The sequence below is a fragment of the Agelaius tricolor genome, unplaced genomic scaffold (genome assembly GCF_023055355.1).
Source record: "Agelaius tricolor isolate 1412-34295 unplaced genomic scaffold, bAgeTri1.0.p SCAF_1, whole genome shotgun sequence".
NCBI lineage: Eukaryota > Metazoa > Chordata > Aves > Passeriformes > Icteridae > Agelaius > Agelaius tricolor.
The window spans coordinates 110,939,381-110,966,235 of NW_027269261.1; the positions used below are offsets into that span (position 1 = coordinate 110,939,381).

The 26,855-nt window shown below is 41.3% G+C and overlaps 1 protein-coding gene and 1 long non-coding RNA gene across 5 annotated transcripts in view; both read left to right on the top strand.

Moving 5' to 3' along the window:
• Positions 1–26,855, top strand: part of LOC139599797 (uncharacterized) — a 337,792-nt gene that overhangs the window by 295,500 nt on the left and 15,437 nt on the right. The window lies entirely within an intron of this gene.
• TFAP2D (transcription factor AP-2 delta) overlaps positions 1–26,855 on the top strand; it is a 54,316-nt gene that overhangs the window by 12,024 nt on the left and 15,437 nt on the right. For all 4 annotated transcript variants that reach the window (XM_071447387.1, XM_071447377.1, XM_071447396.1 and 1 more), the window contains 4 exons: positions 5,482–5,647; positions 8,317–8,435; positions 16,390–16,531; positions 22,653–22,766. In XM_071447387.1, coding sequence (XP_071303488.1) covers positions 5,482–5,647; positions 8,317–8,435; positions 16,390–16,531; positions 22,653–22,766 — 541 coding nt within the window. The remainder of the gene's footprint in view (positions 1–5,481; positions 5,648–8,316; positions 8,436–16,389; positions 16,532–22,652; positions 22,767–26,855) is intronic.

The following is a 26,855-nucleotide window of genomic DNA, read 5'->3' on the forward strand; positions in this document are numbered from 1 at the left end:
TTCTTGGCGTGAATGTTGTAGCAAGGGACATCTCGGAATTGTTTGGCTTTGTGGCATGAGCTGGTTTTATGTGGCTACCAACATCACCCAAAGTTTGTTAACTTAAATGAAACTAAAAGTATAACTGGAAAAAAGAATTGCAGTACTTTCTATTTTTCCTGACAAATGTAGATTAGTTTTAGAGTTTTGAATATTTAGCTGCTGATGTTAATGACTGGGTCATGTGAGGATAATTTGGAGAACATTTTAAATTGCTTATAAACCTTTTGGAACTGAAAGTGGGATTAAACAGTACTGACAAAATCTGTACTGATAACTACGTGCTTACATTTGCTACATGATAAGGGAAAAAAGCTAAGGAGAGACAGATTCTAATGTCTTCATTTTGTAACGTACCCTGAACTTGCCAGAATTTCAGCACAGGGCAGAAAATACACTATAAACTGGAGGATCCCACAAACAGCACCCGTAGATATAAATAATAGACTAATAAAAAGCATGGCATGCTATTAATATTTTATATAAGATCAATCTGTTGACATTCAGGTGTACTTATACTTAATAATGTACACAAATGTCTATATCCTGAAAAACAAAATAAACAGCACTTCTGCAGTGTTGTCACCAGTTTATTATGATGTTTCCTTACATAGGTGCATGACATTTATAGGTGAATGTCTTGGAGAAAGGGACTATGTTGTATTGAATGAATATAAAACACTCGTCATATTGTGGCTGTTACAATTAACAACTAAAAGATGGCCTTGCAGAGTGTAAGGATGCACAAAATTATAGACATCTATTTTAGAAGAAAAGGTATTTAAAGTGTAAAAACCATCTAGTGACATTGATGGACATTTGTCTCTGCCATTCCTGAAAAAAACAAAAACATTGCTTATGGAAAGTATAAAAATATTCCAGAATGTTGATTTTATTAATGAAAGGAAGCACAAATATTTTACTCTGATGGTGTAAGGGAGCCTTGCATTTCAGCAGGTGCCTGAGTAACTAAACCAGAATAAACCACCACACTCCAGCCACCCCATTGTTCTCTTCATCTGTACAAAGGGAACCTGCAACCAAAACAGAGCCAGCTCCCTCACCACGTGTGTGATTGGGATTTTCATTGTGCTGACAAGATGGGTGGGTTAGAGCATGGCTCTGTTCTCCCTGCTGTCATCTGCACAACCCATCATCACTTGTGCTGGCATTTTGTACCCACGTGTGCTATTTGATGTGGAGACAGGAATGAGAGAGGGAAAATGCTCTCCCCATGTTCGCTCTGAATACCTTTTCCAGTACCACATAGCCTAACTTTTGTTTGTTCTAGGCTTGGGAAACAAAGCAAAAGCACAGTTCTCATGAAGGGGGACACTTCATGTGTGGAGCATGAACCAGTCAGTCAGAAGGAAAAGGATTGGGTCCCCAAAGCAAACTAATAAAAACAAACTTAGTCTTTTGTCATTCCCCTCTCTCACTTGAAAATAATAATAGATTAGAATCATAGAATATTTTGTGTTGGAAGAGACCTTTAAAGGTCATCTTGTCCAACCCTTTGCAATGAGCAGGAACATCTTTAGCTACATCAGGTTATATATGTTCTCTTGAGGTGATTTGGGGGTTCAGTACACAGCAGTTTTGGGCCCTTGGTCTGTCACTTAAATGAGGTCAGCTGCACAAAGCATCTCTCTTTCCAGCCCATTATTTTGTGTTTATTGCAAAAATAAATTGCATTTATTGAAATCAACATGAAGATGACAGATCAGAGACTAAAACTCTGTCATGAATAAAGTAATGGAATAGAGTTGGATGAGAGAGAAGCCTTAAACAAGGGACTGAGTGCCTGAAATCTTCCCTCCTTTCTTTTTTTTTTCCCCAATCTATCATTTGCAATACAAATTATAATTCTCCCATTGCCGAAATCTTGTCCTGCCTCTGTTTCCAGATCTCTGGCTGTAAGAGCACAATCATCACCATTTACAGCCATCTCCAAAGTAGTACCTTATGGCAACAGATGAAGTCAGATCAGACCATGTATTCACTTCCCTATGGGAATAAACAGTTGTCCTAAAGAGAGTCTTCTCAACACTCAGAGGCCCATTTCACCTGGTACTCAGAGCACAAAATTGCTGAAGCAATCAGCTGGATGATCCCACCAGTTATCTCACTGTCTACCCGCTCTCCTTTTCCATTTTCTGGCTTTGCCATAGGATGAATGCCATGGATAACGAGCCAGGGTGCAAGGGCCACAGCTTTCCCTTCTTCAGGCACACTGTTGTGGGGCACAAAGAAATCTGGGGGCAGATTTCTTTGTTGTACCTGTATGTGGGGCTCTTAATTTGATGAGGTGAGGGGTTCTTATGTGTCCTGGCAGTAGAAGTCAGTCTGCAAAGATTTCCAAAGCCAGCAAAAACTGCTGAGAGTAATAGGGATCTCCAGGCTGAATCACTAGACTCACAAAAAACATTATTTCCACTCTGTTTTTGAGGCATTATTTCTGCTTTTTCTGCTGGTATCTTAGCATCCCACCTCTCAAGCACTCTGTTATGACAAGATTGGGTCAACAATTAAGCGAGCATTGACTTTTCCAGCAGCACCTACAGTGGCATTGTGTTGACAGGAAAAAAAGCTGGTTGTTGCCACTGCTGTTTAGTTCACCTTAAAACATATCTTGTGGTCTTCATCTTAAGCTGCTTTGCAAAATCACTTTAACTACATGATCAGAAGGAAGGAAGGAATGAACTCTGAAGCTTGTGTTTGACAAGAAACCTAATCCTTCATCTTCCTGTGTGGCTGCCCTTCTCCTTTCTCCTCTCCTTCCAGCAGCCCTCTATGCCTTTTTCTGTTTACCACAGAAAGGTGGTAAACATCCTGGTAAACCAGGATGAAGTCCTGGTGCAAAGGCCAGGACTTCATCCATCTCCTCTCCAAGGTGGAGAGGAAATTCATGCCTTCTAAAATGCACACAGCTTGTGACAAAGATATATCTTTATCTGGAAAACACCATACTGCTCTCTGTTGCTGTGTCAATGAATAATTAATAGAGTGAAATAATTATATGCAATAGATTTTACCTTCTTGTAATTTGCTACTTGTTCCCCATGTTTCTGGAAAGCAAATGATCGAGACTTGCTGAGTTCTTTTACTTTTAACCCATACCTGGCTCACCTGGAATTGCTTTGGTTTAGATCATGCTGCTTGGGCATGATATTTTAAAATGTTTCAGCAACTTTCTACTAAATAGTAATAAGAAGTGTTCCAGTAAATTCTGGTTAGTGTAGGAGCAGCTGCAGGGTAACAGGTTTTTGGATTAAAGGAACAATTATTTATCTGGCATAAAGGGTGCACATACTGGCTTAACCTGGCAAGGAGATGAACTTTAATATGACACTGATTTCAGTAGAGTCTCACTCGTTATAAAATCTAGAGACTCATTGAAGTAAATAAATATGTAGACAGTGCTACTGTTTTCTTGACACGTATATATATATACACGTGTGTATGTGCATTGTGTGGCAGATGCCAAACAAACAGATCTACTCAGTGCTAACGCTCTTCACAAATGTACCTGACAGACCAGAAGTTGGAAAATGTTGCTTGAAAATATTTACAGGTTTCTGGGGAAAAAAAAAAAAAAAAGAAAATCTACCAAAGAAAACCCAAACACACCAAAACAACACAGACCCAAAATTATTTCAGGCGTGTGGCGCCAGATTTCTGTGTTTGAGCACATGAGCTCATTAATTGTAGCTTTGAGCTGTGTAAAAATGTGCATCAGTGCCCTTGATGTGCCTATATTTTGGTGATGAATGAATTGTCTCTATATCCTGTCTAAGAAGTGGACACTAATATCTGCCCTGGAACATAATTAGAAGTCATAAAATACCCTGCTGTACTGAGTCAGGATCTCACCCATCTGGGACTGATACCAAGAGATGTTCTTTTCTGGTGTTGCTGTCAGCACAAATGTTTAAATATACCTTCAAGAGCTGAAATATTTGGAAAGAAATTCTGTTTGCCTTATGTAAGCAAGCAATAGTCTGCATTTAATGAAGGTTCATCCTTCAGTCTGTCTCTGTGAGAAGTGGAACAGAGTCACCTTAATTTTAAGAGGGCTGCATGTGTAAGTTGATAAAGGCGTAGGATCTTGCCTAAAGGGACCTTTGAATTGTCATTCTATTCTATTCTATTCTATTCTATTCTATTCTATTCTATTCTATTCTATTCTATTCTATTTTCATTATAGAATTTAGGTTAGAAGCCAAAATTTTTAAGTGCAACAAAGTGAGCTTTTGTAGTTAAAAAAGATTAAGATGTTCCCAGGAAAAAAGAAACTATCAGGGTATTTTAAAAGATACAGTATGCCTCCTTTAAGCATGAGTGATGAGCACAGATAAATTCTACTCTAAGAAGGTCTTCACATCACCATCCTCACATAAACCATCTGAACTCCTTCTAGTAGCGCATTGAATTTTATGATATTTTGTATCACTGTCATATGCAGCTCATTCTTCTTTTTCTTATCTTTCCCCCAGGGAATAATAGTGCATGCAGTGGTAAGGTTTATTTCTTCCACAGAATTTTTTTGTTGTAGTCAGGTTGGAGAAGGCAGGTCAAAGAAAATTGCTTTGTGCTTGGTGATAAAATATGTGTTAGTCCTTAAGATTGTTTCTTTTTTTTTCCCTGGGAATTTGTTCTACTCTCTTGGATTGGCTGAAGAGAAAGTTTTCTCTCTTTCTCTCTCTCATACTAACTTTAAGTTAAAAGCTCAGATTTGCCTGAGGAGTTATTGATCACAGTCTTGACTGAAAGATTTGGTGATCATTCAGCAGTTTTAGACCCAGGCCAAGTAATTGACACTCTCAAGAAATAAACAATTTCAGAGCTAACCTGAGATAAACTGATGTAGCTCAATAGATTTCAATCGTTAATATCAGCTGAGGATTTGACCTAACTTTGGAAGGAATTTATGAGTTCAAAGGTGTGGAAAGCTGTTCTTGCTGCAAATCACTGCATATCCATGTTCTTGCATCTTTGTAATTCTAGATACTGCTATGAGAGTTAAATTTAACATTTCTCATTAGAATCAGTGTCTCAATATTTTCACAAACTGTGGTTTTATTTTAAATTGTGAGTGAGGGTTCAATCTTATTTTTTTAATCATACTAGATTGGAGAGACCTCAGTGATAATCAGGAATTTTTTCAGAGCATGAAATGAAATGATATCAAATAACCATAACAAGGTGTTCTGACTGTAAATCTTATGAGATCTAATAATTCACTGTTCCCACACTGAAATTCCAGCACATTCATTTTTCTCAGAACAATAATATTACAGAAAGCCAAACCCACACACACCCTAAGCAAAACCAAACCCAAACAAAACCAACCACAAGAGAAGCATGGAATTGTTCTTTATGGTTGAGTTTGCCAAAACACAGAAGAGGAGGCTTCCCTCACTTTAATTCCTTTTTTTGAAGGTGGCACCTGTGTTGTCAACCCCACTGACCTGTTCTGCTCCGTTCCTGGTCGCTTGTCCCTGCTCAGCTCCACTTCCAAGTACAAAGTGACCATTGCAGAGGTGAAGAGGCGCCTTTCACCACCAGAATGCCTCAACGCCTCCCTCCTCGGAGGTATTTTGAGAAGGTAAGTTGAAGGTGAGGATAACAACTCCTAGGCAATGCAGTAATTGCTGTAATTTTATTTCCTTTCAACAGACAGGTTTTATCCTTTTCCCTTACTTGGATAAGGGTCACATTTGAGGTGAACAAAAGGGGATGGATCAGGAGGGAACACTGGGGAATTTTCAATAAATAAGGAAGTTTACATTTTTCATCAAAATGATTTTTTTGACCTCTGTTCAGTTACTCATCAGATGTGGATAGATGTTGCTTTGACTTGTTTTGAGCAAAAAAAGGAGGAAATTCAATGTGTGGAAAATTTCACCAGACCTAGAAATCTAAATTCTTGCTGAAAACAGTCTTAAAGCAAATCGTTTTACAGTAGTTACAGCCCTCCCTCAACAAAAAAATAAAACACCGAGATGTAGAGATGCCTTTTCCTTCCTTTCTCTGCATGTTTTTTTGAGTGCAAAAAAGACAGAATAATCTGGTTTTACTATTCTCGTTGTGAGACACATTTGGGGAGAAGTAAATACTAAGGTAAAGTTTTGCCTCTGACCCTTCACTGACCAGAGCAGCCACCTGCAGAGAGCAGGAGCAGAAAGAAGGAAAGGGGCAGACTGTGCCTCACACTGCAAGAGGAAAACCAGGAGGAAACTGTAATTCAGCCAGGCATGTCTAAGTCACGGTGTCCCTGAGGCGTCAGCTCAGATGGCATCAGCTGCTTGAACACCCTTTGATCAAAACTAGCTGCAAAGTCATGGGCCATTTCACTGCTGGCACTGAGGGCCACACTGATCCTCCTGCTTGTACTGAAAGTCATTTTAACCAGCATGAGACATGCAGCCACTCCAGAGCTGTCTTGACACATCTTGGAGAATAATGACTGTAGACTATAAATTGTTTCCAAGGTGTAAGTCCCATTCAACTGCCTCTATGAGCATTGGAATCCAAAATCTACATTCACCAAAATTTTTCCCCTCTGTTTGTTTCATCCTGGAGAAACCTTCAGCTAATTCTCATTTAAATACTCGTGCTGCACATTTCATCAATACAGTGCAAGCTATTATGGATTCAAGGGCATCGACTTGAATGTGGGGGCTCACTTCTCTCCTCTGTTAAAATGCTTGAATGACCCCCACAGGTTTTTGACCCACCCCATAAATATCTCCTCTCCCAAATAAATCCTTGGCACGGTTAGGAGTTTGCAAAAGCCAGGGACGCCTCCCTGTCTGCAGTTTGGATGTGCTAATTCAGTTTTATGAATCAGAGAGAGCAAGGGAAGAGATTTGGTCAGTTTGTAACTGAGGGTTTCACAGCTAGGGAACAGGCTCTGTGTATTTGACCAGGAAAGATGTAGCAAAACAAAATCTCATTGATTGTTTGCCTGAGACCTTGAAGGCTTGTTTCTGCATCCTGTCAGCAGTCACTGGTTACCTATCTTCCCAAATAGCTTGCTTTGGGAATAAAGTGTTCTTCTGAATAAAGAAAAAAATCTTTTCAGAAGATATTTCTGACAAATAATGTGGCCAAAGTTTTGTTATCTTTTAATGCATAAAAGCAGACATCCAAATGGTGATACTCTGTGTTTGGTTTCCTCCTCTGCCTGAAGGAACTTGAACATGAACCTCAAAGTATTTAGCTAATTATTTTTGCTACTCAGTGATTACTTTTTCTAAGCTGTGGACCCTTCAATCTCGTTTGGGGTTAATTATGTATTTCTTGTACAAAAAGCAAAGGTGTAGACTCTTATCTAATTAAAGGACAGGTCATTCATTTGGGATGGGAGATATCAGGGTTCCAGTCACTGTTTTATTCATTGTTGAAGCATTTTAACATTAGTTATTTGCTGTCAGCTGACTGCTGCATCTGTTTGAAAGATACAGGTTAAAATTCCCTCAGGCTGAGGAAGAATTTGAACCTACATCTGCTGCATAAGTGAATTTGTCTGAAATGCCTCAAACACTATAGAAAAGTAGCTGGGACACACCAGGACCCATTTTGTGAGAACAATGGGATATAGATGTTTGGCACAGGGGTACAGATAACCAATGATGGCTGAGATTTTAGCTTCAGCATTTCCTATTGCCTTGGCCTTATTACTTGTGAGTTTGGGGCTTAGGAGACAACATTTCTAAATGCCCAGGTCTCTACATAAATTATAGAGGGATAGTTAGAGCTGGTTTCCACATAGACATCTACATTTAAGTAGCTATCTGGCTTCCTTTAATAGCCAGACAAGCCAGATGAGTAAAGTTCACTCATTGTGGATATCTGTTTAATCTGATTCTAAGGTCATGTTTCTGTCTAATTTGTCTTTGGAGCCTGGCTTGGCTAAATCAGGTGTAAGTGTTTGCACTGTCAATATTTACATTTAGTCACTGTTACCCCAGGTGTCATGCCCAAATCAGGACACCGGGCTCCACTAGGTGGAAATTGCCTGAAGATCTGATGCCCCCATGACAGGCATTACAGCCTCTAACTCTGCCAAAAAGCTGATGTTAAAGAATCACCTAGAGCAAGCAGGAAATTAAGAATACAGCTCTGAAATATTTCCCATGAATGCCACTACTGCAGGCACTACCCCACGTATTTGTCAATGAAGTGTGCACAATTTCTTGGCTTATATTAACATGGGGAAAAGGTGCAGAATAATGACAAATATCTCTCTTTCCTGCTGTTCTCTCATGACAGAGCAAAATCCAAGAACGGAGGACGCTGCTTGAGAGAAAAATTAGACAGACTTGGACTAAATTTGCCTGCAGGAAGAAGAAAAGCAGCAAATGTCACACTCCTGACTTCCCTGGTAGAAGGTAGGGTCTCTAATATTGCAATATAATATAACCATAATTAAAATGTTTCGTGGCATGCAACCCTTTTCAGCCATAGGGTTAAATTCCATAATCTGTATTTTGTATAAAGAGACCTTGACTTGCCTAAAGCCACAGAAAGAGTGAGTTGCAGAATGGAAGTTTACTCTGAGGTATCTTGGCTCCCAGCAAGTGTCTTGGTTCTGCAGTTTCCTCAGCATTGATTTGTGCTTACAAATCGATGTTCTGAGTGTTCTTGTGAGAGAGATGAATGTCTTATACTAACTCTGTAAGTAGGTTTGTTTATCCTCCTTTTCTTTTTTTTTAACTTATGAATTTCCTGGAGCTGGTCCAAAAATGTGATGATTTTTTTTTTGTCTCCCATAAGAAAGCATAATATTTAGACAAGCCTTTTCCCCACACACATAAATGAATGAAATCTGTTTTCAGATAATATCTAGACAGGCTCAGGAGATACTTTCTTGGCCTTTATTTGTTGTTTAAATATCATTCACCAAATACTGTCAGGTTCTTCAAACCTTCAGCTGGGAGATGCAGGTTCAAACCCCTCAGGCAAACGGAAGAAACTCTACCTGCATCTCTTCTGTTCTGGGTGAATCCACTAAGTACCCAGTTTGTTGTTTGGCTGTGAGCTGCAGCTCTGGGAATTTCAGATCCCTCCTCCTTGATGCTGAGAGAACTCAGCTCATCCTAAAGGTCAATGCCTTCTACAATCATAGCCTGAAAGGGCCATACAGATCTAGGCAAGTAGGCTGAGGTCTCAGCACCTATTACCACGGAATTATGGAATTACAGAAGGATTGAGGCTGGACAACACCTCTGGTGATCTCCCAAGCCAATCCTCCTGCTCAAAGCAGGGTCAATTAGAAGAGCTTGCTCAGGACTTTGTGAGTTTTTTATTATCCCAAAGGATGGAGACTCTTCAAGGCAGAAATAACATTGAATCCTCAACACTGATGATTTTCAGCATCTACGACAAGAGACTGAGATTTTCAGGGGTCACTGAGCACAGGGAAGTTCAGTGGGGCTGCTCTGAAATACAGGTGTGTATTTATATACATATCACACCTGCTTGCAAGAGGAACCTCTCATAGAGTTACAGTCTTAGAAAAGGTACCAAGTTAGAGGAGCAAGGGCTGTTCCCACATTCAGGCATCCCAGGTCAGAGTAGAAAAAACACAGCCGGTTTTTATTAGTAAACAGAGCAATGGCTTTAAGCTGAAATCAGGAAGAAATTCCTCCCTGTGAGGGTGGTGAAGCCCTGGCACAGATTTCCCAGAGAAGCTGTGGCTGCCCCTGGATCCCTGGAAGTGTCCAAGACCCAGCTGGACAGGGCTTGGAGCAGCCTGGGATAGTGGAAGCTGTCCCTGACCATGGCAGGGGATGGAGCTGGTTGATCTTTAAGGTTTCTTCCAACCCAGACCATTCCATGGTTCTGGGATTCTATGTGACCAGCTGTTCATTCATCAGAAGAGACTGAGAGGGAGGTACCTGTCTGACAGCTGCTGACCTGGGGCTGATGGCTGAGAACCTTTACTCTAAGTCAGGGTTAGATTCCTGCTTCCCAGGAATGGAGCTGTGCCCACCTCCTTGCCCTTCATTCAAAGCCAGTAACAAACCTGCTTTCAAGCCTACGGTGTTGCCTCTGTTCTTGGACTTGCCTTGTTTTGCCTTGCCTTGCTGTGAGTCCTAAAGACAAATACTAATGTGCCTGAGCTCACTTTGGCGGAGACCTTTTTGCCTGGATATGCTAACTGTGAATTTTATCCCATGGAATTTTTGGGACTGGCACCACCATATTAACATTCCCACAGAAAACCAAGTGAAGCTCATTTCCTGTCTGTGTAACCAGTTCTGGGTCAAACTTGGTGGTGCTCATTGAATTCTTGGTAGTATAAGCTGTTCTCACTTTGGACATGCAGATATTCCTTCTAAGTGGAACTAACTTACAGCACAATTTCTTAAAGGAAAACCATCCTTCATCAGTTCCTGGTGCTGGAGGAGGCAGAAATGGAAGGACACAGGCTCATTCTGTGGTTTAGAGAATCCAGAGAGAAGGATTCAAACCCTCCTCTCCAACTCCCAACATGAGCTTTTTCTGTGTGATAGCAATACAGAAATAGAAACAATAATTTGTTAGTTTTATTAAATCATTAAAATATCAAGTACACTTTGTGTACCTCTCATAAGAACCAAGGATTGTGTCACTCTTGACTTCTTTAGATGGTTCCGAATTTATTATTACTATAAGTCCTCCCAGTCTTCAATATATTGAGGTTTTAATATATCTTTAATATAAAAGCATGCCCAAACTCTTGAATATATTTGTGATACAAGATAAGGCATAATTAGTTGCATTATTGTGTTTATTGACCAAAACCAAGTCAAAAATCTCTGTCATGACTCATACTTCTCTTCCTCTAAAACATACCGAAATCATTGAGTTTTGGGGAGTCTGTTAAACTCAAGGAGGAACTGAAATTTATTTCTAGGCTTTGGCTGTCACATGAAGGTCCAGATTTTATGAACATTACTCTGTGGCCTCCTGTTTTCTGCAAAGTTTTTTCTCTTTGGAGTTCTGCTCTGCTGCAGGAAGCTTACTGCTGGCTGGATCAGGTCACATCTTTAGAGTCTTTGTTAGGGACCAAAATAAGAATTGTTTGACAGATCAGTTCTGTTCTCTTTGTCATGCACATAAATCAGCACCACGAGTGGAAAGGCAGACAGGGAGGGTGAAGTCAGTGTTGCCGGGCTCTCCTGAGCAGTTTGGGGACACATCTTTGTGTAACCTGCAGGCGAGGGATGCCCTCTAGTGCCTGGACTAGATGGAGGGAAAGGTCATTTTTCTTACGAGCTCCAAAAGGAAGATTCCTACATATTAGCTGTAAAATAAAGTCTTCTGCGACAAATACTAGTATTTCCAAGGCTAAGCTTTACTGTGGGCTCAAAAGAGTCAAAAGGTTGTCCAGCAGAAGCAAGGAAGGACGTGAAAAGGGGGATGTGCCCCCTTCTGTTTGAATGGGTCACTTAACAAGGCATAAATGTGATTGCAGATGCAGGTTAAAGCAGTGCATGAATGATTCTTAAACCATCAGATTAAAAAAAAAAAAAAAAGAAGAAAAACTAATAAAAAATCCGAGAGTTTGTTTTTTCTGTCAAACCTGATTAAGACACTAAATTTCCTAGACAGAGAATTAATGACATTCATCATTTGGGGACAAAAACTCTTGAGCAAAATAGGTCAGTGGTTTCTTTTTTCATCGTGCTCTCAACTATCACACTTCTCCCCCACCAGCCTTTGTTTAAACATCCTTCCACTTGTTCCTCCTCCCTTCTCACCCTACAAATAGAATAAACTTTCCCTCCACCTCCCGCCTGTCCCTCCTCCCCCTGAGTAACATTTCTGCCGGGTAGAGCATCCGGAGGAGGCTCAGCCGAGGAGAGTGGGAGGTTCAGATGCCGAGTGTCCCTCTCCTGGGGACACAGCTCCTGCCTTCACTCCTCATCGGAGCAGCTCTCACTCTTGCTGGCCCCAGGGGACCCTCACTCTGCTCCTTGCACCTGCCCACAGAAACCTTTCAAGGTGCTGAGGCTTTCCAGAGCTGGCCCTGCCCATTCTGCCCCAGCACTTGTCCCTTTTCCATTGTGCCAAGCTCACTGGTCAATTGTCAAACTGCAGACGAGAGGCAGGAGATGCAGAGCTGGGTTTAAGGAGAGTCCAAGATTCCCAGCATTTCTCTTTATCTTGGCAGGAGGGAAGAGCTGGGGGTGTCACACACGGGGAAATTGGGGTTTAGCTTGAATTTAGATTGAAACAAAGTGAGTAACTATAATAGGCAGGGGTTTTAGCTGTTTCTACCTTTATCGTGATTCCTACTGTGAGGTAAATAACAACTAGGCAGAAGATGGGAAATCTAAGGTAAAAGAAAAAAGGTCAATTCATCCACATTTCCACACAGGGAAATTGAATTTTAGGTTTTTAGAATTAGGATTTTAGGTTGAATTTAGATTGAAACAAGGCAAGTAACTATAATAGTAAGGGGGTTTAGTTGTTTCTACCTTTATTGTGATTGCTACTGTGAGTTAAACAACAACTAGGCAGAAGATTGGAAATCTAAGGTAAAAGAAAAAGGTCAATTCATCCACATTTCCACATGGAGAAATTGGTTTTTAGGATTAGGATTTTAGGTTGAATTTAGATTGAAACAAAGCGAGTAACTATAACAGTAAGGGGTTTTAGTTGTTTCTACCTTTATTGTGATTGCTACTGTGAGGTAAATAACAACCAGGCAGAAGATGGGAAATCTAAGGTAAAAGAAAAAAGGTCGGTTCATCCACATTTTCACACAGGGAAATTGGATTTTAGGTTTTTAGAATTAGGATTTTAGGTTGAATTTAGATTGAAACAAGGCAAGTAACTAGAAAAGTAAGGGGATTAAGTGGTTTCTGCCTTTATTGTGATTCCTGTCATGAGGTAAATAACAACCAGGCAGAAGATTGGAAATCTAAGGTAAAAGAAAAAGGTCAATTCATCCACATTTCCAACATTTACACATTTTCTCCCAAAGTAAATGTTTGTCCAAATTGTGCTGTAGAAAAAGAAAGAACATATTCTATGACACTGTATAAACTACTTTCCCCCAGCAAGCAGACTTAATCCTACTGTACAGTAATCAAAGGGATATCTAGTCACAAAAAAAAAGTACATCACAGTACACTTTTAAATATCAAATCATCATTTGGTCCTGGTTTGAAATTACATCTTTGCTTAACAATGAGATAGGAGAAATTATGCTCTGCAGAGTGTTCTCAAGTCCAAATTTTAAAATTTTTTTTAATTTAGAATTTGTACTTCAAATTCAGGATGTCTGCTCCTTATAGCATATGCATGCTTATATGAATAAATATGCATAGCTCTAACATGCATTTTTAGTATATGTGAGCTTTCCATTTCCAGCAAAAAATATTTTCAATTTTAATTTAAATTATTTTAATTATTACTTCATTAAAAACAGTAATTACATTTGTATCTACATTTTTACCAATCTATATCCATGAAGAGATAAGTAATTTTGTTTCTTTTTGCTCAAATGGTTTTATATCACAGTCACAACCCCAGCCCCAGACAGGTTTTATACCTTTGAATCATTTTCTCAGATTATCAGAACAGTTTAGTATAATTTTCTCAGCTCTAGAAAATAATATAAACCACCTTTATAAATATAAATTTGAATGACAATTCACATTTTAATTCCCTTTTTTTCTAACAGTCAGTGGAAACATTCACATTTCAGTCACTTAATTTTTGATCATGTTAAATGAATGCCTACATTTCAACACAAAAAGCTCTGCTCTCTTGAAGAAACCAACACTTTTCCAATGGCTAAATGTTTAAATTCTTTGCTGCCTACATTCCTTGTACTGTTACTGGGACTGACTGGGACCATGATGAAGCTGTCTGGAAAATTGCAATTCCACCTGATGACAGCTTCAAAGGGTTTGACTTTTATTTTCTTTCCATGCTGGAATGAAGATAAACCTACAAAGTATTTTAACATAATTTTGTTGAAAAGAAAACCCTGGTGCTCTTCTGAAATAGATTTACTCTGCAAGTCTTTATTTAAGGAAGAATAAAAGCATATTCTGAAATAGACCTTTTGAAACTGCTCTACAGAAATGTAAAATCTATGGCTTAAATTTGTACCCTTTCTCTCCCATGAAGAAGCCTGGGATAGATGTTTGAAACACAAAGCAATCAGTCAGCTCTATGCCTGTTCATTCTGATTCTCTGTTATCACTGAAACACATTTTGCTTTCACTGGAAATTATTTTACTTTTCTAGAAGCTGCAAACAGTGGAAACTGTTTCTCCTTTCAGCTCAGGGGTACTGATTGCTTGTTAATGTCTTCATTCTTTTTAGGAATACTGAAAAATCATGTTTTAAAAAAAATCCAGAGAAAGCAGATGATTTTGACTATAATCTTCAATTTTTTCTGTAAAGTTGGTTACAGCTGCAGAGGTTGTAGCTGGCTGGTATCAGCAAACAGATTTCCTGGGAGTGGTGCATGGATTTTGTCACTACCTGAATAAACTGGGGCAGATAAACACACAGTAAAGTATTTTCTTGTGGAATCAAAAGGTGTTTTTCCATGAAAACTCCAGTGGCAGAAGGGGAGACAATAATATCTCAGAAGAGGGAGAATGGAGTTCAAGTAGAGGTCAGTGCATGCAGTTTCTTATTCCTCATACTGTCCCTGGCACAGGACCACTGTTTCCATGGAACTTCTCCTCTTCCTTGGCTTAACCAAGCCCTGCTGAGCATGGGATTCATCTCCCCACCTTCACTGCAGTTGCACCTTCTCATGTCAGATCATAGTAAACAGGGAGAAACCAGCACTTCTGGGTTTAATGATTTAAATTCATGATTAAATGAAGTTAAATTAATAATTAACATTTTATTATGTTACTCAGAACAGCTGTGGAATTTCCATAGCTGGAAACATTCAAAACTAGGCTTGGAAAAGCCTTGAATAACCTCATCTAAGGTGATGCTGTCGGCAGAAGGTGATTTCCTGAGTTCTAATCTAGACTTTCCATAATTCCTCTGATTCCCTTTTGCCTTCTACTCTAGTATAGGATGATACATGCTTCAAGTGCTACTTTGTCTCCATTGACTTGAAAGTATTAAGTCAGACATCAATATTGACATTTAATCTGATGGATTCCACTGCAGATATTCTCAAAGTGAGGAGTTGCATGTCCTGTATCCCTCCTGACAGCTTCAGCCTTTTGAACTTCAAGAGCCAGAGTCCAATGCCGCTTCTCCTGATGGCAATCAAACACACAACTCTGAAACAAAAAAAAGAAAAGTGAAAAACCCACAACCCCTGAACTCCAAAACTATTCTGGAGCACATCTCTGTTAGTCACTCATGCAGATGTGCTTCAACATACGCTTCTGGTAGCTGACCTATTTCTTCTTTCTGCAATGAGATGAGAGCAAGTGTCATCTGGAAGTGCCTATTTCCCACCAGGCAAAACTAACTTAGGCACAGCTGTTCACAATCTAGGCAGCTGCTTTTGATCAGATAAATCCCATACTGAGGTTGTCAGAGTCACAGCGCGCAGGTCAGAGCGTTCAGTAAACCCTAAAATTAAATTCTGGGCTCTCTAAGCTAGTGAAGAGCGTCCTGCCCTTCCAGAGGCGTTTGGCAGCCAGCACAGAGTTGGGTTCTTGTGTTCAGCCTTTGCAGTGAGGTAGAGAGGTGCTCAGTGCAACTGCCATCTTCATCATTTTCCCTCGGTGTTTTGCCTGGTCAGTTTTGTTTGCAATCCTTCTGGAAACAAGATTATTTATTGAGTTCTCCCCTGGGGTGCTCTTTTCTGGTGTGGGACACTTGTACTGTTGGCTTAACCTCTAAGCAAATGTACTGGAATGTGTGTTATCCCCATGGGTCTTTCCTGGGGTAGAAGGCTCTTCTTCCATTAGACACAGGCAGTGAAGCACCAAAGGCTGACTCAGGTCTTCAAAGTTGTTTATTCCTCCTTTCTGCTCTTTTCCATACCTTGAATATTGATGATGAACAGGGCTTGCAAAATTGGGTTGCTGCCCAATACTCACTGGTGGCAAGACAGGGCCAAGTGTCTCAGCCAGTATTTTCTCCTGAGAGAGACATCTTTCCATCTGATGAGAGAAATATCCTTCCTATCTTCTGCCTGGCACCAGCTGATGCCTAAACATCAACAGGCCAATTGGGCTGAAATGTGTAACTTGAGAATCACTGTCTACAGAAGTGATTTGCTAATGTTTAGGTTGTTTGTTTTTTTTTTTTTTCAAAGAGTGTAACAAACTGTAACAATAATAACAACAATATAATAACGATGATGATGGTAATAATAACCCTAAGAAATGACTGACCCATTTTGTTTGACCGCAGGGGAAGCGCTACATTTGGCCAGAGATTTCGGCTACACCTGTGAAACAGAGTTCCCTGCCAAGGCAGTAGGAGAGCACATTGCCAGACAGCACATGGAACAGAAAGAGCAGACAGCGAGGAAAAAGATGATCCTAGCGACCAAGTAAGGAGGGAGGGGAAGCGAAAAAAGAAATTGGTCTGTCACTTCTCCATGTTGGATCTGTGGGCTGGGGGAGGGAGGAGTGGGAGTATGGAGCTGGGATTGTGGTGGCTGCTATCACAGCAGTGCTCTCAGGCTGTGGGTGAGTGAGATCCTCCTCAGAGATGCTGAAAGAGGGACCTGATTTACTGCAGTGGGGTTGTAGTGGCTGTGCTCTCATTGCCTGCGGTTAAGGGGGCACGCACATCTTCCCAGATGCTTTGGTTTAGGTGAGAACAGAGGACATTATTACATGGTAAGATCTATGGGATGGAAACTGGCTTTGTCTCCTGTTTGTGTGTGAGCAGGAGATCTGAGCCTTTGCTGAAGTACTGGTTACTGTTGGATAATTATCATTAGTCTGCTGGGGGAGAGCTGGTTTGCAGAAGGACAGATCCTCTCTGGATGCAGACTGCAAGAGCTCCCCTGAAGTCAAAGGCACTGGAACAATGTACAGCAGCAGGGGAGCTTTGCTAAAGACATTAAAGACACAAAGAGGCATCAGACCTCACTCTAAACAAGCCACTCGTCTCCCTGGAGCAGTAACATCATGTTAGGATAACATTTCTTCTAGGTTAATTAGCCTTGATGAGGGAAGAATTAGCCTTCATGAGCCATGGGAAACAGGAATAAATAGTCTGTGTGGAGTAGGGCAGACCTGCCCTAGGTGTGTGGTCTGACTGTGTGGGGTAACCTTGAACACGTTCACAGTCTTGCTGTGCTCACTGCAGTTTCATATTTGAGGCTGAAGTAGAGCTGAGACCACAAATCCGAGCTCTCAAATCATCCCCTCCACACTGGAAGTGTTTGAAAACCCTTCCAGGCTGTGATATATCCAACAGGGAGGAATTTCCCTGTACTTGGGGGAAGGGCTGACCAGCAAGAGGATTGGCCTGGGTATCCCAATGTCATTCTGCTTTGGCAAGATTCCTGGCCTTGGTGTCCCTCTTGTGCCCAGAGCACTGACAGTGACCCAGGGATGAGATGCACTCAAACATCTCATGCTTGTGAATCCCATGAATGTAGTCTGTGGTCCTTCCCTGGGATGATAACAGCATCACCATATGGGTCAGCAGGAATTTTCTGGTTATGAATGTGATGAGAGACCTCATATACCATGTTTCTAATTCCCCTGCACATTAAAAGGAATAATGTCAGTGGAATATTATCTTATTCTTACTTCTATCCACATTTAAGGGCTCCAGGGGTTTCAGAGGCATGAAAATAGAGCAGCTGGCCAGAAGAAATTCCTCTCTGCAAGTTGTGTCTCCCCATTGCTGTGTAGCCCCTTAAGATCCTGCCTCCCAGATGAGGATTTTTCCCATCTACAGAACATAATTCAACCAAAATGATGCAAATTTTCCTCATTTTTCCCTGGCTCTAGTGAGAAATCACAAAGCCATGGGTTGTAATAATTGGGGGGTCACTTTTATGTCCTGTCTCCAAAGGCTGTGCCACTCAGGGGCACATAAGAGGCTCACTATCCTTTCTCACCACCCCATATCCACTTTCTCAGCCTCCTTCACTACTGAGATGAGGTATCATGGGCGTGCCCTGCCTCTAACCCCATGGACTTCGGGCTTGTAGGCTGTTATCCAGAAATTATTAGGAATAAAAACTACTTTTCTCCCTGTCCCATCAGATAAAAGCACCAGGAAATTGCTCAGGGAGGTCTGTCAATAATAGAAAGGCCACATCCTCCTGCAGTCAGTTTTGGTAACAGGGACAGATGGGTCAATGTGTGTGTTACTACTGCCCTCTCCTGCCTGCAAGGAGAACAGGGATTCCCAGTCCTGCCCAGGTGTTCCAGGAGGCACAGGCCCACGACATCACGGTATCAGCATGGCATTTCCCAGCCATGCTTCTACATGTCTGATGCAAAGAGCTCTAGACAAGCATCAGGACTTTCTGCTGCTCACCAGCCATACTGAAGCTCTAGGTTGGCAATTTCAGCAATTCCACAACTTCCCTGACTCATGGGCTTGTGAGTGCTGACACCAGAAAAAGCAGGGCATTATTATGCTGCTGCCAAAACCAACACAGAAATTCCAGGGTGGTAAGATCACTCAAGCTTTGTCTGTGGGAAGTGCTGGAGTGCTGCTGCCTGTGTGTGTTGCTGCTGCCCACTGTGGGACAGAGCCAGAAGCCCACAGAAGTTCTCACATGTGTGGTCCTGAGGAAAAATAAGGAGAAAGAACAATTTCCACAATCCCCAGAATATAGGTGATGAGAAAAACAAGTGGAAAGAGTAAAAGGATTTCCACAGTTTTTCATATCTAGGTGTATTTCCATTATGGATTTAGACATCTGAATTCATTGGCTCTGCTCAGCTGCCCAAACACAGGCACCCATTGCCATTTGAGTGGAACTGGGTTATCCAGTTTGGCCATGAGCTGCTGCTCCAGGGGCACACAGATCTCTTTTTGTTACTGTGTTGTATCTGCCATGGCCATGGATGTCTTGGGTATTACAAATCTTCATGTGGGTAATGAAACAGAGCCCTAAATGTCCACAATGATGAAGGCTCCAGTGTCCAGTAGGAACTCCCAGGCCTCCTTGACATCAAGGGCATCCAGACCTTGTAATCAAGCAATCCACCCACCCGGAGTGGAAGCATCTCAGCTTCCATGCACAGAACTGTGGCCCACAGGCCAGTGAAGGCTAAAAAATGATATTTTAGATGCCAACAGCCAACACATGGAGGCCACTGAGCTTAAGTGACTCTTTTCATTACCCTGCTCAGCCCTACCTGATCTGAGACTATGCTGGTAGAATTACAGAGAACAAAAACAAGATTGCTGTCCAGCATGGAACAAATCACACTCATTTTGTTAAACTGCTTCATCTTCCAAAGCTACCTCATAGAAATGGTCTCTTCCATTTGCAAACTCAGGACCTGCCTGGGACAGCACAAATTGATGCAACAGGATGGTGCCATGGTCTGTTTTAACAGTTTTATGGACTAGACAATGAAGAATGAGAGCTCTACATAATTGCCATGGGAAGAAGAGATGATTGGGCTGTGTAGGCACTGTTCACTGCTGAACACAAGGGTCAGCATTGGCAGGATGGGAGTGAAACAGGCTGAAAAGAGCTGAAAGGGTCAGAAAAGCACAAACAGTGAGAGAAACCAGTCTCCTCCTCTTTCTTTCCACTCACCTCCTTTGACTGAACAGATGATTGTTTGGGCAAGCAGATGGTTTTCTGGATGGACCAAAATGCTCCAAAAAAAGACTGAATTGTCACAATTCTGGCCAAAGAGTTTTTATATTGGCCCGTCAACCCTAGAAATGTAAAAAAGGTCTCAGGATATGTAATTTGCCTTGCAGAGGCATGGGAGAGCGTGAGAGGCTTTACAGCAGGGGACAGAACCTGACCAGTTCACAGATTGGATGGTTGCAACACTGCTGAAGGCTGTGTCAACTATTCCAGTTGCTGGAGAGGCACAGCATCCTACAGGAAACACCCCAGGGTTTCACAGCACAAGGTCTTCCATATGATCAGAGGGACAGACATTTACACAGACCCAACCAGAATACTGTGAATAATAATTTTATTGTGGAGTTGATTACAGCCAGCACAGACTACTCAGCATCTGGCTCATGACACTTCTCTGATATCTGGTCCTTGGATACCTGGAAACTCAGCCACACTTGGAAAAAATCAGATTCATGGGGTCACATTTCCCACTCTTGTACTCAACACCAGACATTCGCTTTGGCCACTGGTAGGGATCATGGGCTCTTGTTACGACCCAGTACAGATTTTTTTCTCTTTTTCTGGTCATACAGTGGATCATCTGACCATGTATCACAAATCATTAGATGTCTTCTATAGAGGACTGACCAGGACTATTTTTATTAACCTGTGGCCCCCCTAGAACAGCACAACCATCTTCCTTTGCTTTTTCAAAATCACAGTCCAACTCAGCAAAAAACTGCCAACCCCTCTCCCTGTCACTACCCCAGGTGATATTTTACTGGTAGTGGAGGCTCTGAGACACCACTTTGCCTAGAAATCCCCTTGAAAAAAAAAGTAGGTTACTGCCTTTTGCAGGTTTTCATGTATAATAAAAAAGTTTTTTTCTTTTCTTTCAATCTGCCAACATTCACTAAAGACTTTTGACACGTGAAGATAGAAGGGAACTTAATTGCACACTTGGTTCTGACACTTTCCTTTGTTAAAATAAAAGAACTTTTAAGATGAACTTTTTCAACAGGTAGAAAGTAGAGGTTGGAGGAAGGAGAGAAGAGCAGTGCTGACAGGGCCGACTGGGGATAGTGGATTGTTTAGAAGCCAAAATGACTGACTGTTTTCAGTTGTTGAAAGGAACTGTTTTTCCTCTAAGGACCTGATTCATTAAAACTGTATGCTGCATTTACATACATTTCTGCTGAATACCTCTCTTTGCCTGAAAGGCTGGGGTGATGCTGTCTTTTCAAGCAGTCAGTGTCTAGGTCCATGCAGATGACAAGCATTTAGAGAAATCAGGCTTGGATGGGGTCCAGCAGCACAGCAGGAAATCGGTTTCTGCATCTCCTCTTAGTCAAGAGAGAGCTATCCAAGATCTCTGTTCCCAGCTTGTATCACTGTCATAAAGTGAAGGGTAAAACCAGCCTAGCACAGTTTTCTTGCTTATAACTCAGCAGTGAAGGACTTTGTAAAGACCAACGAGCTGAGTTTACCCATTTTTTTTCCATTATACCCATGTCCCAAAAGACAGGAGTTACAAAGTGATAATGAAGAACCCAAACTTTATCTAGGACCAGGTGTGCAATAAGTCTCCTAAAAGGGATCATGGACCAACAGAGATGCTCTTTAGCATTAGAAACTGGCCCTAGGCACAGTTGTTGCATCTATGCTGCCAGAGGAACATAACTGTATGGATGTTATCAGATGGTGACAAATGGTCTGCAGGTGTGAGGGTGGCCCTTGTCACTCTTCACTGGGTGGCACTGTTACCAGGCTACATGCAGTCACTGTGGCCAGTACCAGCTTAACCCAACAAAGATCAGGTCCCCAAGTGGGTGTCCTGATCATCTGGAGGTGACCATGCCCTCCTGATCCCCCATTAGTGCCTTTATTTCCCGTACAGGCAATGGAGAGCTCCATGCTGATTTGGACAGATCCCCTTTCCTTTTTTCAATTAACTGAATCATAAACCAAGTGAAAGTAAGTGATCTCTGTTCATTCATGTTCCAGATAATGATCTTCTGAGGACATGAGCTAAATGGAACTGATTTGGTTTCTCTTTTTAAAAGTTTGTCGGTAGAACATTCCTGGGCTAATTTACAAACAGCAAGGCAACAACACACGAACAAAAGGCCTTATTGTCAGGTGTTTCCTATTGCTAGGTGCCATATAGGGGAATTCCAGGGAATAAATTAAACCCCCAGGTGCTGAGGCATCCTGAGAAGCCTCAGAGAAGCCTGAGTGGGAGAGGGAAAACAGTGAGACCATCCTTCCTTTACACAGAAGATGGGCTACCATGCTGGTGGGAGACCAGAGCAGACAGACCCTGAATTCTCACTACAAAGGGTCCTTCCTTCACACCCCCTTTGTCCTAAGGGTTGGGAGTCAAGAAGGCAAGTCCAAAATGTCCAGAGCTTCAACTTGCAGAAAAAGCAGTGCCCACAATGTACACAAGCCCATGTACAAGTATTGGTGTATTTACACAAACTAAATAACAGAGTAATTTACACATTTCAGGTATATTCTAATGCAAATTCACCAATTCCTTTAACCATAAGGCTTGCTGCCAGTGTAGGTGAGCTAAACTAGACTTTACACTGCCAGAATGGGTCCTATTCAGGGATTTTAAAATCACATTTTAAAATGTTAGCATTAATATGGTTTCACAGGGAAAATATTCCTGTTCAAGAGATTCTGGATGTTGTTAGTTCTGAGAATTTGGGGCAGGTAAGCCAGAGATGGATTTGTTTGTCTTTAATTTCTGTAACAACAATTCTGCCAAGCAATTCTGTTATGAATGAGGTCACTCAGGACAAGGTGGGACTGTTTTGAGAATCAGCTTTATGGGAAAGATTACACCTGTTTTATGGAAGGATTTCCATTTTCCTTTTAGACAAATATGTAAAGAATTCCAAGACCTTCTAAGTCAAGACAGATCACCCCTCGGATCCTCCAGACCGACTCCAATATTAGACCTCGACATCCAGAGACATTTAACACATTTCAGGTATGATTTTGAAAGAGGAAACTGAAAATCCATACTTTTGATTTAGACTCAATATGATGTCTTAATGGTATTTGTTCCCTAACCTAAAAGACATGCAAATAATTAATTAACATCCATAATCCCTGCTGGCTGTGCCTATTAAAAATGCAGGTTTGCCCAGCAATGTAGTTCAAGTTTGTTGCATTCAACCTGCTTCTAGGACCACAATCTGAGTTTGAATAAGATATTTTCTGCATCTACTGGTCAAATCTTCCCATAAAATTTTCTTGCTTTAAACGTGAGCCAAATCACAGCTTACAAGTGGATGGTCCAGAAGCAGAAACTCAAGTTCTGAACTAGTGTAAATTAATCAAAATAGAAGTAATAGGAAGAAGAGGTTGCATCCTTTACAATTAAATAAATAGTTCCAGAAGCTCTTCTAAGCTGCTGAAATCACTTGACAGTGTCTTACCAGGACCATTTTATTAACTCTTTGGCTTCCAAAGCAGGTTGGCCTTAAAGTACACTACCTACTAAAACAATTTTACTGCACTAATTTCCAAACAACACGCTGGAAAAATCTGGGAGAATGAAAACTGACTCACATCAAAAAGCCAGACTGATGATATATTTAGACTTGGTTCTTGAACAATATTTAATGTACTGGTTTAAACAGGCTTAGAGGTTGTTTTGAACACAAAGACCCATGTATGCACACCAAGTCCAAACTTCATTCGAATTTTATCCTAATTATGTATAAAAGTGTATACATGTTTTGGGGTTACAGAAGTTTATTTGTTCAGGAGTTGCTGAGCTAATAAAGGAGGAGTCACAATTTCACCTTTTTGCTTTAGGCAATGTGTCAGATACAGTCAGGAGTGATGTGGGATCTTCCAGAGGGCCACCTTGAAATCATGGGATCATTTATCTATCAAAGATAAGTTGGATGGAACATCCTGGAGGTGCTCCTGTCTTTTGCTCAGGCCACAGAGGGGAATACATGACTTGCTGAGGCTACTGATTGCTAATTTTTTCCATCCACTAGCCAATATATGTGACGAACTGTCCCAGAGAGCTGTTTACAAACCATAATATTAAGCCAGTTTCATAGCACTATAAAGGCTTAGAACTGTGCTGTATATTCTTTAGCACAACCAGCTGAGCCACTCTTCTTTCACTGGCTGGACAGACAACTTCCATGTCCCAATATCCCAACATCTGTTAGCTACTAACATTCTGATAGGTGCGGTGATAACTAATGTTTAGTCTCTCAGACTTGGAGTGGAATCCCAAAAATACCCAACATCCCACTTCTTCCATACACCTGTTGAGATGTGGAGTGGCAAGGGTAATTCCCCATCCCCAAGTGAACACATTCCTGACATTCCTGTTTATTCTCACACACATCTGTGAGCACCCCACCTGTGTAAGAACACACCAGGACCATCCCACTCCTTTCCTCAAGCAGTGCTGTGCATGTGCACACACAGAGCACCCAGCTGTGTTTATATTTTCCATAATACACACTCCAAAACACCCAACTACATGCACACATCAAGAGAAACATCCTTATTTATGCAGAATGTTCATAGAGGGATTTTAATCAGCTACCTAAGCTTGTGAAAAAAGAGATAATTCCCTATTGCATGCACACAGAGGAAATGTGGTAAGAGGTGGCTAATCCCTAAGGATTCCTGTGTTTAAAGTAGAAATAGTAGTCAGGATAAAATGCTGAAGGCTTTAGCTACAAAACTGTCAACTGGTACAGCTCCCATCCTTCCTTCTCTGATGTCTTCAGCAGTTGGAGGGAAAAGTTTCTGCAGGCAGCTCTGGATCAGTCAGCACTTTCTTTCATGTCTGCTGCAGAGCTCAAGTGTTGGACTGAAGATGGGCACCTGGAGGAGCACAGGCCTTGATCCTACACAGGATCTTCCCTGGCCTTAAATCAGAGCCTTCTCTAATTGTGCTCAGGGAATGGTGAGGGCTGCCAGACCCAGAGGTGGAGCTGAGACCATATTTCTTTTCCAGCTAGTGTAGAGATGCTGAGGTCAGATCAGCTTCTGACCTGGACTTCTGACTCTGCTCAGGTGCCTGTAGGAGCCTCCACTGCAGCCAGCTGTTCATCTTCTGTACATCTTCTGCCACAGTGTCCAGGAATCTCACCTGTGGAGCTCGAGAAATCTGAATTAAACAGGTCTAACATAGATGTCTACATCAGTGTAGCTAGAATTGTTCTCTAAACTCCATTGGCTGAACAGTCTGGTCTAGATCTGCACCAGAATGGGAGATTAGTCAACTAGTACACACTAGTCACTTACACTATGGACAGCTAAACCTAATGTAGGCAAAAAAAATCATTATTCCCATTCCCTAAATCCATCAGTCTTCACACCCAGATCATCTCAACCCCTACTACCACTACTTGTCTTCTTGAGATTAAATATCACAAAATCATAGAATGGTTTGGGTGGAAGGAACATTAAATCTCATCTTGTTCCAACCCCCCTTCCCCATGGGGGAACAAGAGAATCTTTAATGTCCCTTCCAACCCAAACCACTCCATGATTCTATGTTATGATGAAATCTTCAGAAATCTGAAGAGAATTTTTATGACCATAAAAAAATATCAGAGGAATCACACAAATGTCTATGACTAAAATAAGTTCTAAGATATTGAAAGGCTTTCTGAAGAGCTATAACATCAGATATCTACAGTGGAATTGGATCCAGCCTCTACTGCATTGGGGTGAAAGGGAGTTTTCTTTAGGAATAAATTCCCCTACAACTCTTCAGTGTAGAGTTGTGTACTCCACTTTCTCCTGATGTTACCTGTTCTATGTTAATTTTTAAGATCAGGGTTCAAAGCCTGGCACAGATCAGATGGAAGCAGTTTTTTCCCCATTTCCTCTGTTTTAAATCTTCAAGTTCACGCTTCTCTCTGAATTTTTTTCACTGAGTCTTAGTTCATAAAGATCTGCAAATGTGTCCAACCTGAAGTACAGGATAGTCCCCATGAAGGGATCAGAAGTGTTGGGTTTGCTCAAACTCCAAACTCAAATTTCACACAAAGCACAAAAAGGGAAATCTTCAAAGGAGCTGCCAGTGAGCCTGAGAACTGCTGGATTTTGCACAACCTTATGCAAAAAATCAGAGACTCTTGTACACCTTTGGCACACCCCTGTTTGTGCAGCTGCTATCTGAGATGTTCATCATGACCTGAATTCAAAACTCAATGCTCCATGAAGAGTGATTTTCCAGTATTATTCAATCATGAACAGACAATTCAGACCCTTACATTAACAGCAGCAAATATTGTCCACTACCTGAGCCAGAGTCATTTTATGCTTTTTTCATTCAACTTTTCTCCCTTTTCAGTACATTTTAGAGGACCTTACTGCAGAGAATATACATTGATAACGTTGCTTTTCAGTAGGTTGTTGAAGTTATATTGACAACCTCAAATAGCTTCAAATATATTGGTACTAGCAGATAAAAGTAGTGCCAGAGAAGAGGCATTGGCCATCTGAGCTTTTCTTCATCTGCAGAATTTCTGGGGTTTTTTTCCTCCTGGTCTGACTAGCACTAACCCAAACTATTCCTGGGCACAGTGGAAAATATATATCACCAATAAAAGTGTAATTTTAGAAATCCTGGAAGCACTGGCCCTTATTACAGGCCAGTAAGGTGCTGCCTGTGTTATAAATTTAGATTTAGGGAAGTCCTGCCTTGCCAGGGCTGGATCCCAAATCTCACAGGATAAGTGTTGGGGTAGCTCAGATTTCCAAGCATTACATAAATCTGCATCCAGGAAGAGGTGATAGGTTGTAGGGCTGCCCAACCTATCCTTCAGCTCTTCTTTGAGCTGGAAAGGTTGGAAGAGACCTTAAAGACCACTTTGTTCCAGCCTCTCTGCCATGGGCAGTGACACTTCCACCAGACCAGGTTGCTCAAAGCCCCACCCAGCCTGGTCTTGCACACCTTGAACACAAATTGTCCTGTGGGTTTTGCCTGGCCTGAAAGCCACCACTTGAGCTACCCCACCCCCAGTTTCTGAGGAAAAATTCATATTGAAGCCATGAAGCAAACAAAAAAAAAAAAAAAACCTGGAAA